The 18,202-nt window shown below is 36.7% G+C and overlaps 1 protein-coding gene across 11 annotated transcripts in view; it reads left to right on the forward strand.

Moving 5' to 3' along the window:
• COL24A1 (collagen type XXIV alpha 1 chain) overlaps nt 1-18,202 on the forward strand; it is a 338,176-nt gene that overhangs the window by 126,157 nt on the left and 193,817 nt on the right. For all 11 annotated transcript variants that reach the window (XM_074376091.1, XM_074376094.1, XM_074376086.1 and 8 more), the window contains 2 exons: nt 56-109; nt 4,556-4,609. In XM_074376091.1, coding sequence (XP_074232192.1) covers nt 56-109; nt 4,556-4,609 — 108 coding nt within the window. The remainder of the gene's footprint in view (nt 1-55; nt 110-4,555; nt 4,610-18,202) is intronic.

An 18,202-nucleotide genomic window follows, 5' to 3' on the forward strand; every position in this document is an offset into this window, starting at 1 on the left:
TCTGCCTTCTGTGGTATAACAGCTTTTCTTGTCCCTGTATTATTCTCCTTTTTAGGGTGCTGTGGGTTTTCCAGGACCACCAGGGATGAGAGGAAAGCCAGGACCTTCAGTAGGTTTGAACTTCTGCTTTGCTCTTCCTGATTAATAGACTGCACACCATGGCATGGGTCTTCATTCTTGCTGGTGTTAGTGGACTGGGAGAAGTGGGGTGTAAGTCTACCAGTGTGGCATTTTCTCTCCAGTTCGAGAATACAGCTAATCCTTGAAGTCTTCAGCTCACATTCCATGGATTATTGGGCCTTACCCTCCTCACCCCCTCACCCCAGTCCAAAGCCAAATTTCTGCGAGCCTTCAAGATCTTGGCTGATCTTTTATAGACAGTATTTAAACTATGCAGTGGGCTTTTAAGCCAAAAAATACAAAGCACCTTAAATAATATTTTAATTTTTCCAAACATCTGCCTCATTAAGAAAACATTGTGAAGAAAAGATAATAGGTCACACTCTTATGGGCCCAAATATTCTACTTCCTTGCCTTTTTTAAATCTTTGAGTATCAATTGATTGAAATAAGAGGACACCATGTATTGGAGTTAACATGAAACTCAACAAATTATAAAACTAAAATCACTGAATAATTAAAAACAAATTTAAATGAGAAGATTAAAACATGAGTGAAAAGTATGTATCTAGTGGGAGAGGGTGGAGCGCAAGTGGTGGAGTGCACGCTTAGCATGCATGGGGTCCTGGGTTCGAACCCCAGTACCTCCACTGAAAAACCAAATAAATCAACCTAATTACCTCCCCTTTGAAAAAAAAATCTCTCTATAAAGTCTATATATATTTACAAAGGTATATATCTGCATATTAAAAAATCATAATAATTATTATAGCTAACATTTACTGAGTGTTTACAATATGCCAGACACTATTCTAAGGTGTATACCTCTAATTTAATCCTTAAAACAATCACGTAAAGTTGGTACTATTATTATTCCTATTTTACAGGTTAGGAAAACCGGGACACAGAGTTTTAATACTTTCTCGGGAGCCTGGACTGACTTAGTAAGCACCGGGGAAAGTCCAGACCATCACATAGGTCGGAGCCCACACACTTAGCCACTGTGTCATAGTGTTTTAGATTTAATATTTTAAGATTATTTTAGGATTTTAATATCGATTACAACTCTAGGATGGTGAGGGTGATTGTAGATACAAAAAATTAGATACAAAGTTATAAATGTAAATGTATTAATACAACATTATGAGAGTGTTGTTTTCCTGAGCAATTCATCGTGTTCCCTCTAACTCCACCCTTTCATCTTTGGATTGTTTATTTTTGCATAAAAGGAGGCAGCGTTGAGTTACATAACTTTATACACCCAATTCTTCATGACCTCTAGCAGTGACAGCATTCTGTACACATCTCTCAGGAATTGTTTAATCCAAAGAACAGTTGTTGGCATCTCTTCATCTAATGCCGTGTTGGTGGTGAGCTTTGCCTTTACTGGCTTTCACTCTGGGCTCAAGGAAATCCAGTCAGCTGTGTCCCCAGCCTTGTGCCCTGGACTTGAATCTCAGAAGGAGCATGAGAATAGGTCAAGCTAACAAAAGTCTTCTATTTTACAAGGATGATTCTAAACCACTTAACAAAGACTCCCAATGTCCGCAGTGGTTGGCAAAACAAGACTCTTCTTACATCTTCATTTTTATAATGTGAGGGTTTTCTAACTTTTGATAATATTAAGAAGAAATAGTGTGACACATTTTCTAAGGCCAATACCAAGTAATAAATGGTATTATTCTTATGCTTTATAATTCCTTGAGAAAATTAGAGTCAAATATCATGCTTATATAAGGCAGGCCTTTTTAATGTCTCCCTTACTCTTTGATTCCATTTATATTGATAACACGTTTATTGGGGTAGGGGAGGGTGAACACTGATCTGAAAAACAGAGATGTAGACTTTAATTCCAGCCCTGATAGTGACCTGCTGTGGTCTTGGGCATTTAACCACCGTGGCTTAATGTTCCCGGCTTCTCATGTTCAAAATGGGAGTTGGGCTATATCACATATCAGGTCCCTCTGTGACTCTTAAATGTTTTCCTCTCTTAGTAAAAATGCTTACCAGTATTTCTCTAGTCTAAGCTAAAGACAAGACAGAGAGCCTATGTCGCCTTTAACACATTGTCTTGAAACCTTTAATATGGTTTTTCCTGGAATCACTAGAAACTCTAATGTGGTTCTTTAAGGCAGTGATATGGGGAGCATGAAATGGTGAGAGTGAGGCTTTTACTTGCTCTTATTATACCTTTGTGTACTAGTCTAATTTAAAAAAAAATAATGTCAGAGGGTTTACTTTGGTAGGAGACAGTTGACTATTTTTTGTTTGTTTTATCAAATCTTTGAAAAATATATACTTTGGACTGAAGCTAGGGGAGAGACTTAGGAATTAATTTGTGAGATGGCCTTGCCTTCACATGCTCACTTTCTCACTTGTTTGTATCTTACTAATAGAAGAAATTGTAGATGTTTGACCTGGGGACCTTCCCTAGTTATGGAAGGAGACACCTGTTTAATGAAAAATTCCTCACACAGAATCAATAATCATATTAAAAATAAATTACACAAGTTAGTGCTTATCTAATCTTTTGTTTATTATCATGAAAAGAATGCCGAAGTTATAAGGATGTCTTATTTTATGTCTCCTACTTTTGGTTTTCTGTTACCTCATATGTTGCTGTTACTGATATTACTGGTTCCAAATGTATCTAAGTTGTAACATGAAAGAATGTTTTCAAGATAAAAGAACGTCCTAATCCAGCAGATTTCACCAGTCTGGAATATGGATGCTTTTATCCTGCAAGTATTTAAAAATTGGAGAGAACTACCAATCTCAAGTTGTTAAGAAATACTATTTCTTTTAAGAAGAGAAAACAGAGACAGTTATTATGTCCTTTCCACTTATTTTTGCTGGAAGTTTGCTGTCATTTATTGTTTCCTTAATCATTACTCAATTCTCTAAAAGTTACTTGAAAACTCAGTGTTTATAAAGGAGAGTTGATATTCATGGAAACTTGCAATTGAAGTTTTTCAAAATGAAAGATCTTTCTGAAGAATGAATGAAATTATTCCACAATTTATGTTTTTAAATATTAGGTTGTCAATCAACTTTTCTGAAAACAAAGGCCTAGGGTGCATATACTGTTTTTGCCTCAAGCTTGAAATTTAGCTTCTTGCTTGGATTTTGCCACCAGAGGGCATCAGAGAGCCCCATCCCTCTCTCTTTGAGGTACTTGTCATTTGAAGACTTCCCTAGTTACTGATTATGATGGACATGATTTCGTCTATTTAGGAGAACTTAAATGAACTTTTGTATAATATTTTATTACTTTTCTCTAGATTTGAGTGCAGTTGTTGTGCTATATACTGTTTAAGTCCAGATACTCTACCACCATATGAGAATAGATTTAGTACATATGGAAAATGCGTTACTTCTTGGAAAGTGGATAAGCCCATATTATATTTTGCAATTTTATGTATTCTTGCCCTACTTAGGTCAAATTTGAAGCTGAAATAGAAATTTAATATGACAGAAATAATGAATTCAATAGTTTTTATGAAAACAAGGATACCAGACTACTGGCCTTCCCTGTTCTGCCGTTCCATCTCTTGAGAGTATCGCCAGCGCTCTCCAGTTTCAGACTTTTACCCACTTCCCTCTCCTCTGACCTTCCTCCCCAGCCCTTACTCCACATTATTAATATGGATGTCAGAAAATGGCTGCAGAGTTACGCAAACCAAATCCTCAAAAGTTTAATTAACGGAGCCAAGCAATCTAGGAATTCCAGATATCATCTAGAAGATGAGAGAGGACGTGAAGAGAAGGACTGATGGTTATAAAACTGATTAACATTTAATGAGTACTTTCTATGTGCTAGACACGGTGCCCATCACTTTGCATTTATTGTCCCATTTAATCCTCACAATGACTCTGTAAGAATGTTGGTACTTTTATAATTCTTGTTTTATTGATGAGAAGACTGAGGCTTAGAGAGATTAAGCAACAAGGATTTAAATCCAGGTGATTCTTAAATCAGAATCTTAATTCTTATAGTTGCCAGAGAGGAATTTTCAGAGACATTCTTAGGACTCTGGTTATTTATGAAAGCAGTTCCTGATTTAGACTTCCCTACTTTATTACATCAAACTCCATCTTATCTCTGGGTAACACTCCCCCCCAACACACACACTTTTTTCCTTGATTTGATTTCCATTAATTTGTTTATTTCTCTAACCTTTAGGAGTAACTATACACACACACACACACACACACACACACACACACACAGATTTTATATAGTAAGTTTTCTATAGTGATGATGGTTAAGTCTTTCTGAATAGTCATTACAAGTTTGGATGTAATATATTGAGTGTTTGCTGGAAAGTCATTACAACTTTATGTAGCATAATATATTTAGTGCTTTTGGCTTACTATATGTTTCCTTTTTAAATTATATTTATTAATGTTTATACTTTGATTGCCCCCCATTTTAGGGCCAAACAGGTGACCCAGGACCCCAAGGAACATCTGGCCCTCCAGGACCAGAGGTAAAACATTGGTGGGAATGTAGTAAATTTAAATAAAAACCATAGAAATTAATCTTGATTAGTAAAATATGCTTTTACATAATAGCCTTAAGAAAGGTTCTCTTTAAAGTTAATATCTTTGTAAATAGTTTGGACTAAATTTTTTTCTTTTATGTCAGCAACAGTGAGCTCAAGAAAATGGAAAAGATGTGCCACATCGTAGTCCTGATTGTATCACAGCTGATTTATTTGTTCTGCCCAACAGCTACTAATAACACATACTTGGGGCTTGAAATCAAATTTCAAGACGTAAACGCCATTGGATTTTTAATGCAGAATACTTCCAATTTCTTAATGTGCATATATCGTTTAGATCTCATATTCTAAAGTAAAGACAGTCAAGTCTGTCGTACATATAGCAAATTTGCTTGTATATTCTTTGAAATTCTTATTTTGGCTTAATGCTGGATGTAGAGTGATTTTTTTTTTCCCTGTAATACTAGATAGGACATAAACTTCTGAGATGAAACATTTAAATTTTAAAAAATCATTTTGTGAATCAAAGGTAGACTACATGGAGATAAATCTTCTAGTTCAGAAATATAAGCCAAAATATATGCGTACATACCCGTATAAATACACATTCACATCTACTCTAGAATCCTAGGTACAGCAGTGAAACTGAGAAAGTGAATTTGGCTTTACAATAAATTAATCACAGCAGTAAAATTCCGATAACGTCAAAGCAGGAGGCAGAGTTTCTAGGAAGAGTGCTGCCTGATGCTTTCTCCCCCTCTTTGTAAACTGTTAAGAGCTGCTCCTTACTCCACCGCTGTCTCTCAGGGTTGGCTGATTTCTATGCCTATTCTTACTTATTACCTAATTTTAAGGCATATTGAATAGTTTAAAAATCTAAAAAAACTACATCGTACCTAGTTTTACTAACAGGTAATTGAAGGTAAAATACAGCAGTGTATTGATGTCATCATTCTGGGAAGAAGGAAATTGTTTCGAGTGGTTAAAATGATTATTAACAAACAACTAAAATAGTAATTAACAGATTAATATACATTTATCTCTTTTATAAGCCTGTATTCTTTTAATCATTTTCATGAAAAAACTTCCTGGAATGAATTGTATTTACCTGTCTTCTCATACGGAGATAAATAGAACCTAATTTATTTTTTATTATCTTTAAAGTTTACTTTTATGAATGCGGATTGTTCTATTGGAGTTTCAATTACAGATAATGTGTGTCCTGGGAGGTGTTTTTGCTTCAGTGTGGTTTGGGATTGTTTTCTTTTTTTTCCATAAAACTGGGTTAAAGGACAGCTGGCCTACGATTTTACTTGCTACTTGATCTTCTGAAGTTTTTTTCTCTTGCCTTTGAGATTTTATGATATGCAATCACCATTCAAAACATTGTCACATTGTCCTTGATTCCTGCGAGGGACTGAGCACCATCCTTGTCAGACTGTGCCAGTCTTCTCCTCACCTGTTTAAATTTTTTTATGGGGCTAAAGATGTAAGCTGTACTCTGTCAATAATTGGTGCAAGATTGTTTTGGGAAATGGGGCCTAATCTAAAGATCATAACTTCTTCTTGATCGTAAGTATATACTGTGTAGACAATCACATATGAGGCAACACTTCTTCTATTTAAATCTTTCTCAACACTAGGCTTTTAATAGAATTGTAGGTCCAAGAATTTAAAATAATATGTTTAATAATACATCAAGCCTGAAAAGTTTCTACTTGTGTAGTGGAAGAATTTTATCAAGTAAAGGATCTTATATGTGGTGCTGAATTTAGACTTTATCCCGTAGGCAATGATCAAAGAAAGACTTGTAACCAAAGGAATGAGATGATCAGACTTGTGTTTTAGACATTTGATTGGTAGAAGGAACAAAGCTAAAAGAGAAGGAGGATGGGAGAGAGAGGTGACAAGAGGAGGGAAGGAGAAGGGACAAGACTAAGGCTATTTGGGAGGATAATGCAAGGCCAGGGGATTAATGATGAGAGCCTGTCATGACAGGAAAGGAAAGCTTCAGGAAATAGGAAATATAATTCACAGCACTTGATCCATTCATTTCAGTTCATTCAGCTTGTGTGAGAGAGGAATAAAAGACGAATTTAATATTTTTTGCTTGAACAATTGGGTTAAATGTGGATCACCATTCTAAAAATAGAGAATACAGTGGTAGAGTGTGTGCCTAGCATGCACAAGGTCCTGGGTTCATTCCCTAGTACCTCTATTAAATAATAAATAAACCTAATGACCTGCCCCCCACCCCCCAAAATAATAGAGAATAAGAAAGAAGGAGGAAGATATTCAGGGTGGGTAGAGACAATGCTTTGGTTTTGACTTTGTTAGGGCGGAATTGCCTATGGAACATACAGGAAATTAGTTTCCTAACTGTATAGAAAATTGTAGGTCTGAAACTTGAAAGAGTGAGCAAGAGATGCATTTCTGTATAGTCATCCACATAGAGGTATTAAAGGAAGTGATTGTAATAGGTGAAGTAATTTTGGGAGGGTTTATGAAGTAAGGTTGGAAAGTACCGCACCTAGGCCATCACCCACGGAAGGCTACGTTCTGTGTTCATAGTGCAGTGAAGTTTTAAATTGACAATATAAGAGCAGTAAAATAAACTTTGGTCCCTTAAAAGCATCATGAGGAGAAAAAAAATCACAGTGAAAATTAGAAAATAATCTAGGACTGAACGATAACAAATCACTATAAAATCTGGAGTGTCGTACCTCAGGCCACACCTCGAGGGAAATTCACAGACTAGATGCGTTTCTGTAAAAGGCAAGAAGGATCAGGAATCAGCTGTGCACAGCACAAGCCTAGGGACTTGTTTGAAAAGGAGAAAGCCACTGAAAGAGGTCAAGTAGGATAGACTGTGTTCTCTGTGAGTAGGAGACTAAATCCCCAGGAGGCATGCGTGCTGCAGAAGGCGGGCCCCTAAGAGTCCTGTGAAGAGTAAGCAGGGAAGGGCCTGGGGACTAATAACATAGTTTCTGACTCGTGTTAAAAACTCAGCTGAGATGGAAAAACTTTTCCCCAAAATACAGCCAGAAAGTTCTGTACATTTTATTGGAACTGGATTACAAACTTGAGTCTGAGCATTCTTCTGGCCAAAAACAATGAAACACGGTCAGATTCTCTTCTCCCTTGGATAAAAAACATAAACTTGTTCAAAAGAAGGGCAGCGATTCACGGTATTGTGTGATTTCCATCTTTCAGTCTAGACTGATATCATAATGCCGAAGTACAATTAGTAAAAGTAATTCTGTTAAGGCCCAAAATGGTGAGACCTAGGTATAGCTTTTTGTTAATTACTGAGGAATGAAAGGTGTAAGTTAATATCTGAAAAGTACAGTGCTTTTGGAATTAATATCTTCTGAGTGAGAATTGGGGAGTTAGAGTCTGAGTACTTTGAGCAAATTACTTGGAGTTTCTTAAATTGTGAATGTTGTAATGTATTTATTTAATTGTATCTTTTTCTAAATGGCTTATCAGTTGTCCCAGAACCATTCGTTAAGCAATTTGTCTTGACTTTAGTGATTTTAAAATGCCACTTCTATTATACACTAAATTTCCTGGTTCTTGAGTCTATGTCTGGACTTTGTTTTCTATTCCACTTGAATGGTTGTCTGTTCCTGGACAACTGTCATTTTATTTTAATGGTAGAAGCTTTATGGTATGTTTTTTAACTTTACTGAGAAATAACTGGGCATAATTACAAATATAATCACATATATAAAAGTGTACAATGTGATGATTTGATACACATGTACGTTGTGGAATTATTACCAAGTTCAAGATAATTAACATATCCATCACCTCATATAGTCAACTTAAAAAGATTTTTTTTTTTTTTGTGAGAATGCTTAAGATCTCTCAGCAACTTTCAAGTATATATGTCTTTAACAATAGTCCTGATGCTGTAATTAGATCCTTGGAACTTATTCTTGTTGTAACTGAATATTTGTACCCTTTGACCCTACATCAGCCTATTTCCTCCTGCCCCCACCCAGCCCCTAGAAACTACCATTCTCTTCTGTTTCTATAAAATTGACTTTTTTTCAGATTCCACATATAAGTGATAACATACAATATTGCCTTTCTCCGTCTGACTTGTTTCACTTAGCATAATGCCCTCCAGGTTCATCTTTGCTGTTGCAGTTGACAACATTTCATTCTTTTTTATGGCTGAATAATAGTCCAGTGTTTTATGTATTTATCACATTTGTGAGATATACATATATATGATATATAGAGAGATGTGTTATAACAATATATCACATTTTCTTTATACATTCCTCTATCGAAGAACATTTAGGTTGTTTCCATACCTTGGCTATTGTGAATAATGCTACAGTGAACATGGGGTATGTATATCTTATTGAATTAGTATTTCCATTTTCTTTGAATAAATACCCAGTAGTGGAATTTCTGGATCATACAGTAGTTCTATTTTTAATTTTTGAGGAACTTTTCTTACCATTTTCCATAGAGGCTGCACCAATTTATATTACCACCAACAGGGCACACCAGGGTTCTTTTTCCACATCCTTGCCAACTTTTCTTATTTCTTGTCTTTTTGATAATAGTCATTCTAACAGGTGTGAGGTTACGTCTCAATGTGGCTTTGATTTGCATCTGCCTGATGGTTAGGGATGCTGAGCATCTTTTCATGCACCTGTTGGCATCTGTGTGTCTTCTTCGGAGAAGTGTCTCTTCAGATTCTCTGCCCATTTTTTAACTAGACTGTCCTTTTTTCTGTTGAGTTGTATGAGTTCTTTATATATTTGGGATATTAACCTCTTATCCAATATGTGGTTTGCAAATATTTTATTGGATTTGATTTGTATTTATGAATTAATTTAGGGAGCAGTGACATTGTTATGACATTGAGTCATCCTCTTAAAGAACAATGAAAATGTCTTTCATTTGTTCAAGTCTGCTTTTGTATTTTTCAGGAATGTTTGAAAGTTTTCCTCAAGTAGATTTTTGTACATTTCTTATTAAATCTGTTCCTAAGTATTATTTTTATTGTAAATGAGATCTTCTCTACCATTATATTCTCTAACAGGTTTCTATATGTGTATGAAGATTACTAATTTCTGAATGTTAATTTTGCATCCTGCTACCTTAATGGTTTCTTGTCTTTGAGTTACTTTTACCACTGGTTTTCTAAAGTTTTCTATTCATACTCGCGTGTAATTTGCAAATAGGGTTCATTTTAGTCCTTTATCAGTTCTCATACCTCTAATTCAATTCTCTTGTCTAATGGCATTGTAATACCTCTAGTGCAGCGCTGAAGAGGGTGCATCCTTGCCTTGTTCCTCATTTTAGTGGAAATGCTGTAGTGATTTCTCATGAAGTAAATGCTAGAATAAAAATTAAAAGAGGCGCATATTTTATCATGCTAAGAAATATCACTTCCTATTTCTTGAATTTTTTTTCATCTGGAATGGTTGTTACAGTTTGTCAAATATAGAGTCAGATATTATATTTTCAACATCTATGGTATGATTATATATTATTTCTTTTTCAATCTGTTTATATAGTATACTACAGTAATGGATTTTCATTAGTTATTTTCTATGTAATGACTGTTTCAATATAATTTCTGTGTATTGACTATTTCTATATAATGACTTTTCTGTAGCATTCTTGAAAAACTCCTACTTGATCATGGCATATTGTTTTCCTAATATAATGCTAACTATACTAATATTTATTAGTACTTTTACATCAGTATTTGTACGTGATATTGACCTATAATATTCTCTCTTTTTTGATACTTCTTTATCAGGTTTAGATATCAATGTTATATTTATTTCATCAAAATAATTAGAAAGTCTTCTTCACTTTTAGTGCTCTGGAATGATTTATGGGACACTGGGATTATCTTATCTGTGAAGCTTTGGCGGAATTCCCCTGTGAAACTATCTGGAATTGATGCTTTTTTATGGGGTAGTTTCTTGATAGCTTTCTGTATTGCTTCTGTGGAAATTAGCCTGTTTAAGCTTTTTATCTCTAATGGTGTTAGCTTTCTTAAATTGTTTTTTCCTTAGGAAATTACCTGTTTCATCTCGGTTTTCAAATTTACTTTCATATAAATCTGCAGAATAGTCTCATGAGTTTTAAATTTTAATAGTTATCTCCCATGTGCCATTTAAAATTTTCTTTAAATTTTTTATATTTGTCTTTTTTTTTTTCCTCTTGATTAGGCTCGATTAAGTTTGTCTAGTCTGTTATTTTTTCTCAGAAAAATCCTGAAATTTTCGTTTATTGTCTTCTGGGTTTTTTTTTTTTTTTCTGTACATAATCAGTTTCTCCTTTTATCTTTATTATTTCCTTGAGATTCTTTTGGTTTTTGTTGTTCTTTTTCTTTTTGAGTTGAGAATTTAATTTTATTTATTTTCACTCTTTTATTTTTATTCCTAAAACTATTAACGGCCATGACTTTCCCTCTGATCATTGCTTTAAATGTTTCCATAGATTCTGGTACGGAGTACTTTTATTGTCATTATTTTGTAGATATTTTATAATTTCAGTTTGTATCTCCCTCTTCACCCAAGAGTTACTTTAAAAAGAGTTAGAAAATTTCCAAGTGGAAGAACCTTTTGGTTTTGATTTTGTTAATAATTCCTGGCTTTATTGCACTGTTATTATAATCTGCTGTTTAGTTTTATGGAATTTACTGATCTGATCTTTTGTTTGTGACCTAATGTATGATCGCTTTTTGTGAACATTCAGTATGAACTTTTCAGGAAGGTATATTTTTATTATTAGATGTGAAGTTTTGTATATAGTGACTTGCTCTTCTTATTGATTATGTTCTTTACTTTTTGCTACATCTTCACTCACCTAATCGATCTGTCTGTGTTAATAGAATGCACCGTGGCTACTGTTAATCCAGTTGCTTTGGAGCCGCAACCGATGACTTATTTCTCCCTCCTTCATTATCTATTTTAAATTCCTCTCACCCTCAGCTTCTCCGCAGTAGTCCTCGGTGACTTCTCTGGTGGTATAAGCTACACCTTCATTACTGAAGGGCATGAACTTTTGTTTGGAATTCCAAGATGTGCCCATCATATCACCTACACTCCACAGGTATTCTGTTTTGCCCTTTTTGAATAAAGTAGCCTTTCCTCCTCTTGTTTTTCAGAGTCAATTAGCCATGCCAGTTTGGTGACCCCTCTTTTTGTTTGCTTATATTTTGTCTTAAAAAGTCTAAGTGCCCTGGTGGCAGCCATAGGTTTTAGTTTAGTGGAATGTTCGCTGTATCTGCTGTCAAGTTGAGCTCCTTTGGGTGTCAGGATCTCCAGCCCTGGAGTCCAAAGTTTTGGGGACAGAAAGCACAAAATGTACTGTTTTATTGGGAGTGATGGGGAACAGGACCACACCCGCTTCTACTTCTTGGTTCCCAGACTCATGTATCCTTCCTAGTTGGGACAAAGCATCATATGGAGGCCCCTGATTTAACAAATACACTCTGTCCCAAAGGGTGGCACTCCTCCTTTCATATTGTTTCCTCTAAAGGGGTTTTTTAGTTATAACTTTAGAAGGCAGTTCCAGTGTTCTTTGAGGCTGGCTACCTCCAGGTGATGCAAGGTAGATTTAAACCAATGGATCTTAGTGGACCGTGGGCTCACTCTTGTACCCCCTGCAATGCAGGGATGCTGTGCTGTGCGGGGTTCTGTAATTCCCTAGATAGTGGTGCTAGTTAAACCTCTAAAGGAATGAAAGGCACGCTTTTATCTAAAATATGTATCTATCTCTGTAAAGATGAACTGCTGATACTTTCAGATTGAAAAATTTACATGAATGTAAACTGGTTTTTATTCTCATTTTTTAATCGTAAGTAAAAAACGTGCATTTGCCAAATCGGTGACTACACACCACGTAAGGGAGAACGCAGTAACCTGCGTTGGCGGTAATATCACCTCTGACACGGCGGCTGCAGCTGGGGCTGTGGCCGTCCAGTCGTTCTCCAGAATCTAGCTGACCTCTGCAGGGGCCGGTCTGGCAAACGAAACAGCGCTCTGATAGGGACCACCACCCTGCCTGTTGTCGATCTTTAATAGTGCCAGTAATGTCTGGCATTCTCTCTAGCACAGTGTGATTGGCGGTCATGTGGATGTGAGTGACTGGCTGATGGTCAGAACCAGAGGTTTCCCCTCACTGCAGTTGCTTTGGAGCCACAACTGATGACTTATTTCTCCGTCCTTCGTTATTCTTGTCTTTTGGGCTGCTCTTTAGACAACCCAATTCTGATTATTCATTTTCAACGGATCTTTCTGAGATGCCTATTATGTTAGTCACTGAAAAACACAAACAGTGGTGAATTAGATTAGGCCCTGACTTCATGAAGCTTAGTATTCAAGAAATTAATACTTAATTCAGACTGTGTTAAAGCCTCCACTGCCTCTGTCCTTTTCCCAGACATCAAGGTTAATTAGATTTGATAAAATAAAAAAGTTAAAAATCAGGACATTCTTTAAAAGTCTAGAACCAGTGTTGTTTTCAGAAAACAATTATAAAATAGCCAAAGAATTTCTTTCTTGAGGTCTCTTGTCTCTCCCTTCTATATTCTCTACCTCTTGGACTCTGAGTTCTTGTCTATCTCAGACAACCAGGATCTCTTTTTCTTTCCATAATTTACCCTTCTTATCAAGGCCTGCTTTTCAAGAAAGACCTGATAAATGTATTTCACTCCAAGCAGCAACTGGTTAACAGCTAACTGCAGTATAATCCCCATTCAAGTATATTTACATGTCAGCGCTAAATAGAAACCTGGAATTCATGCAGTGAGTCTTGAATTGTAGGGTTTTGGGTGACACTTAGCGAGCAGAGGAAGATTTGTGGCTGATTAGAAACTTTGATGCTCCTCAAATTAACCACACGGTACAAGTGGTTAGCTACACTGTCAATGAGACAAGACTGGCCAATATTTCTTGCTAGTGCCTTCTGGTTCAGAAGCTCACATCTTTGTAAGAGTTGGTAAAAGCAAAGCACTCTGAGGTTTTTGTTGTAAATGCTAAGTTATCTGCCATTGGCACTGAAGAGAGCTGCTAATCATTAAAGGTCGTCTGAACAAATGTCACTTTAAACCACCTCAGAGTTTTTTCCTTGCTTCTTACTGTTTTGTTTATTCTAAATGAATTACTAAATTGCTATAACAAAGAAGTAAATATATCTGTGCATTTAACTTTTCACAGAATTGTAAATAGTAGAGGCATCTCAAGATAAAACATGATGTGCTTCAAAACACAAGATTAATTTTTTTTCCGTAATGGTTCTTTGTCTGTCTTTAGGGAAACCACGTGGGTAATGCTGTACAGAACTCTTCTCTATTTCTTTAAGCGTAGTAGCATGGGTTTTGAGCACTAACCCCATGCTTCCTCCCTGTTCTGGCAGCAAACTACCTTCCAGTGTGGTATCAGGGTAGTTAGAATGTTTGTTTATTCAGCTGTTAACCTCCCTGGGCTGCAGAGGTTGCCAAACAGTTGAATTTTGGATGATGTTCTTGGTAGATAGGGCCAGTTGTTTACTACAAAAATGAGCTGAGACCACTAATCACAGACATACCAGTAGTGGCCAAGCAGTCATTCAGCTTTTTCCACCAGGGTGGTCTTCACTAGTGACAGAGACTAAAGTTCATTTGGAGAGTCTGCTCATATTAAGCAAGGCCTCCTTCTAAATGTCCTCTCATCACCTCAGTGGACTTAGCTGGAATCTGGCCGCCTGTGGCCAGCTGCATTAGTTGAGTAGATCTTACTGCTGATGGACTCCCTTCACTTAAACTGATTACATCTTTGATATCTTTTATCACTTGGGTCCTGTTGAGTAATTTGTTGTTTTTAGTTGTTACTCAAAAAAGTGGTTCTGAAAGAAAATATGTGATTAAATTAGTCAATGAAAAAATTATTTCTTGAGTTCCTACAGTGTATGAGGCTGTGTGAGTGTCTGGTGAACACTGTAGGATATGTACAAAAAGAACGTAGCATCCGTAGTTTGGGGAAATTTACAGCCTGCCTGGGAAAGACAAGATATGTACAGATACTGTTGGATAATGGTAAAGGCATCATGTGAGAATTAAATAAGTAGTTACTATACTTCAGTGTTAGTAGAGAGAGATTAACGTGAAGTGAAAGGATTAGGGAAGGGTTCATGGAAAAGATGGATCCTGAATTAGATTGTTAGTGAGTGAAGGGCAGGAAAAGGGGATGGCAGTCCAGGCAGGGTGAATCACATGAGCAGAGCTAGACATCTGGGTCATATGCGTAGTGCGTTTACAGAGCGTGAGTAAAACTGACTAGCTGATGCAGATTCTCTGTGTTGGTACAGTGACAGTTAAAGCTGTAAATGTAGATTGGTGCCACATTGCAGAAGGCCTTTGATTCCAAGCTGTGTCAGAGGAGAGTGTTCAGCAGTTAGTCAGGTCTCATATCACAGTTGTTTTATGGGGAAAAAAAAGGAGACTCTTCCCATCATCCCCTAAGTAAACTAGCTGGAATTTTATTGATTTGTCTGGTTTCTACTCATTGTGGTCACAGATTTCTATCTTTGATTTGCCTAGTTTCTGACCATAGTGGCCACAAATTTCTATCCTTTCATACTCCGTGTAGGTGGCGGTCTCTATAATATTATCTGAAAGGAGATGGAATCTTCTGCCGACCTGGGATGAATCTTAGTACTGTTAGTTACTGTTAGTAATGGTGTATCGTACTGTTGTTACAGTGAGCCGGACCTGAGACTGCTCACCAGACTGATGAGGAAATCTTTCCAGCTGGAGGAGAGTTAGTGATAGCTGGAGTGACTGTCTTTAGAGATACTTTCTGTTCCCAGTACTTGGCCTGCAGCCATCCTTCCCAGTTCCTCCTCTTAGCAGGCAATAAAACAGGTGACCATTTATTGCCTGGTTGACCATACAGTTTGGTCATGTTCACTGCTTATTCTCTGGTGAAGCCCTCATACTTCCTCTTCCAGAAAGCTATGCCTCCGTTAGTGTCCCATCCTCATCACCAGAACTGTCAGGGACTGTGAAGGAGCTGAGATTTTTATCCTGTTTGCCAGCCAACAAGCTAGCCTGACAGTTTCACGGATTCTGGCAGAAGACACGAGACCTCTGGGACAGAGACCAAGGGTGGGTTCTGACTCTCAGCAGTAGCAATTTCCTGAGTGTCAGTGTTTTTTTTTTCACTGATTGGTTGCGCTTCAGTTTTCATAGGGTGATATGAAGAGAGCTATATAGAGAGGGTTACATGACATAAGGGAAACTTTGAGCTTAGGGAAGCTGAATCTTTTATAATGGGCAGGTATAAAAAGTAATGAGTTCCAGAAAAAGACATTATTATATGGACATTAAGTGCTCCTGTATTTTGCTAGAGAGGGAGACACTATCCTTACCTTTACTGCACAACGTTCCCTGAAGAGACTGGTACAAGGAATAGTAAATATCTCACTTGCGTAGTATACAGAAATTTGAAGGACTATGGAGAATTATCTCCCCACAACACGTTAAGTTAAATGTTGGAGGCATAAAGGTGAGGAAGACACATTCATTTTCCTGCATGATCTCATATTGTAGTGAAATAAAGAAATATACCCATAATTATACTGTGATAAGTATTAAACAGCCATATTAATAGAGTTCTGTAGGAAAATAAAGGAACAAGCTACTGATTTTGACTAAAGGGACCCATGAAAGGCTTCACAGATGATGACACATTTGAGTTGGTAACAAATTGTATGATGAAGGAACCTGGGGCAAGGAGTTAGGAAAGAATTCCAAGAAGCGTGGTTGCTTGAGCATTAAGAAACAGTAGGGGCTTAACAAATGCAAACGAAGGGCAAGGGCATTCCAGAACAGGTATGTGAGGAAGCTAGGTATATTTAGAGAATTGCAAATGGTTCAACGTTTTAGTCAGATCTATTTCCATTAAAAGCGATGGGAACATAACTCAACCAGCTTTCAGCCAAAAAAAAAAAAAAAAAAAAAAAAAAAAATTCAGGATCAGCTAATGTAGTCAGGATGTCCAGCAGTGCATGTGCCTAGAGGTTTGGTTGGCTGGATACAGGAGCTGGATGAATATAATTAAGATAAATTGAAAGTTTGAGATTTGCAGATACTAACTACTTTATATAAAATAGATAAACGAGTTTCTACTGTATAGCACAGGGAACTATATTTAATATCTTATAGTAACCTATAATGAAGAAGAATATAAAAACAAATATGTGTATGTGTATATATGACTGAACTGTTATGCTGTACACCAGAAATTGACACAACATTGTAAACTGACTATACTTCAATTTAAAAAAGTAAAAAACCCAAAAAAACTCCAAAAACAAGCAAATGAAGAAAATGACAGTCTCATCTCTTAGCCTTACTTATCTCCATTGAATTCATTCATAACACATTGTGGAAAAGGCAACTCTGGGCTGATGTGGCTTTTGGCAACTCTGGGCTTATATTGCTCTCAGAGTTAGCAAAATTCGCCAAAAGAAAGTGCTCTTCTTTCCTTATAGCTCCAGCAAAGATTCTAAGGTGGACCCAACCAATCTGACTTGGATTACATGATCATCTTTAAATCAGTCACAACAACCATGGGACAGAGTACTGTAATTGGAAAGATTTGGATCATTTACCCTAAAAACTGAGATGGGGACCATCAGATGCAAACTGGAGAAGAGTAGTTTCCCAAAGAGATGGTGAGCAGAGAAAAAGAAATGCCCTCTGCATTTCACTCCATGCTGCCCAATATCTGTGTATGCCCTCTTCCCACTTACGCAGTTTCTAAACTGCTTTTGGTAACGCGGTGCAGCCACTCACACAGCTGAAAATACGCTCTCCCTTCCCGAAAGGAAGGTAACCAAATGTATTGTTCAGTTACTCCTTACAGCTCCAAGGCCAGGTTCCTGGTTCATTCTTCTCAGTGAGGCCCAGGTATAGGTCTGCATCTCAACTAATCAGGGGATTAGTTTAGAAAGAAAACAAGATAGCCACGATATTCATTCCATCTGGGGAAAGGATGGGAAACACCAGAGTGGCCCAGGCCCATAGTTGCACATTGAGAACAAAAGGAAGCAATTGATACACGCTTGTTCCTCATAATAATATAAATCAACTGTTTTAATCCCTGACTTCCCATATGTGCATGTATGCCACACACACACTGAAAGGAGGAGGATCTGAGGTAGAGTCTCTGGAACAAACATTCTGTGAAAGCAGGGAATATCTTCATTCTGTGGTGTATGTGCAGCACCAAGAGCAACAGCCGACACATAGTGACCACGTGTTGGATGAGTGACTAGATATAATTTAGGACACTTATAATTCTAAATGAGTCAGGTACATAGGCATTGAGTACCTAAAAATACTTATCTAAAGGTAAGTATCAAATAATAGCTATGTTATTATCTCCAAAACAATTAGAAATCTGAGTTCCACTGATTTTTATCTGGGAACAAGTTTTCTAAGGATCTTTAAATGGTTGCAAACTGTTGTCTACCAAAAAAACAAATGATTATCGAAAGTATCCAACACTAACTACCTTTCTCTTCTACAGTTTTATTGAAGTATAATTG

This window comes from Camelus bactrianus, chromosome 13, assembly GCF_048773025.1.
Source record: "Camelus bactrianus isolate YW-2024 breed Bactrian camel chromosome 13, ASM4877302v1, whole genome shotgun sequence".
Lineage (NCBI taxonomy): Eukaryota > Metazoa > Chordata > Mammalia > Artiodactyla > Camelidae > Camelus > Camelus bactrianus.